A 1,408-nucleotide genomic window follows, 5' to 3' on the forward strand; every position below is an offset into this window, starting at 1 on the left:
TTGATCTTTGCATCGCAAATTTCGGGGACCCAATATCATAGTCACAAAGACACAGTGATTCTTATTGGCAAAAAAACTTGATGAATTCTGAGAACCCTCAGGTAGCTTCTTTGCTCGTCAGCGTCAAATTCAGTATCAATTCGTTTCTAAAGCCTGACCCATATTCTCTACTCCATACATTGGAATTTTAATTTACACACAATTTTAAACTTCTTGTAAATATTTATGCAATCAGATGATTTTTCAATTATCACCGAGTCGCATTTTTACTGAATTTTTATTTCATATATATGCGCTACATGTGATCATAGTTATGGTAGACATTTACACACGGAAAATTACATTATCCAAGAAAATAATGATGTCAATTTCTAATAAGGCCCGACTGAATCACTTTGAGAATATCCCCCAGCTTGACCGTTTCTCTGATTGTATCCGTTGTTGTATCCTTGCCTTGCCTCCTCGTACGAGATCCTGGGCTTGTAACCTTCCTGGTCGGCCGTGTACTCGACGATCTGCTTGCGTCCGTCGGGAAGGAGGACGTAGTACATGCCCTTGGTGTCGTCGCCGTCACGGCTCTCTTGGTGTCCAAAGTCGTTGTCGTAGTTGTCCTTCACCTCGTACTGGAAATCGTACTTCGCGGGTTCCTGAAGCGACAGGAAAGTTTACATCGTTACATGGCGTCCAGTTCAACATTCCCCGATAACCGGTAACCGGAACTCAAACATCGGTCTACCGGCAATCGTGGTTACAATATTGAGTTATGCTCATACTCACTGAATTTTCGGCATCTCCGTAGGCGTATCCTGAGTCGCCACCTCCGTTTACAGCGTTGGTGGCCGGGAGGTAACGATTTTCGGGAACAGCAACCGGCGCCGAGTACTGCGATGAAGCGGGGACTCCGTAGGACGCGGACGGGCCGCTGGAGAACCTGGAGGACGACGGGGAGGCTCGAGCAGGAGCTTCGTAGTTGTTGGCAGGAAGATAGGCACTGGATGGTGCTGGGAAACGAGCCAGGGTAGCCAGGTTCTCCGACTGACTGGCCGGCAGGTACCTGACCGACGGTTGCTGAGGGGCCGATGTTGCCTGGTAGTTACTTGCGGGCAGGTAACGCGTCGAGGGAGCGGAACCTGGTGGACGATATCCGGCAGGCTCCAGGCTGGCGGACGCCGTCGCGACGAGGCACAAAACAGCTACGATCTGTGTACATTCAATATACAGTTTTAGTATCACAAGAGTCACAATAAGATTGTTCAGATTACATGTACCGAGAAAATATCACTGCAGTTTGCAGAGTTTAAAAGTAGAGTAGCACCGTTTCCGGGCTTACCGAAGCCCAAAAGATCACACCGTATCGATCTTACTGGATCCTCTTACCTTCATGGTATGTATTCCTCTGCGTGCCGAA

At 48.1% G+C, this 1,408-nt stretch overlaps 1 protein-coding gene across 1 annotated transcript; it reads right to left on the reverse strand.

Moving 5' to 3' along the window:
- Positions 1 to 330: 330 nt before the first annotated feature.
- Positions 331 to 1,408, reverse strand: LOC124414579 (pro-resilin-like). Its single transcript, XM_046895554.1, has 3 exons — positions 1,378 to 1,408; positions 778 to 1,200; positions 331 to 647 (listed from the first exon to the last, which is right to left on the reverse strand). The coding sequence occupies exons 1-3, from the start codon at positions 1,381 to 1,383 to the stop codon at positions 372 to 374; spliced, it is 705 nt and encodes a 234-aa protein (XP_046751510.1). The 5' UTR covers positions 1,384 to 1,408; the 3' UTR covers positions 331 to 371.

This window comes from Diprion similis, chromosome 14 (genome assembly GCF_021155765.1).
Source record: "Diprion similis isolate iyDipSimi1 chromosome 14, iyDipSimi1.1, whole genome shotgun sequence".
Taxonomy (NCBI): domain Eukaryota; kingdom Metazoa; phylum Arthropoda; class Insecta; order Hymenoptera; family Diprionidae; genus Diprion; species Diprion similis.

Excerpts from the sequence above, each read along its gene's own strand:
- LOC124414579 (XM_046895554.1), bottom strand. Across the intron at positions 648-777 it reads ACGGAGATGCCGAAAATTCA|GAACCCGCGAAGTACGATTT; the intron begins GTGAGTATGAGC and ends CTGTCGCTTCAG.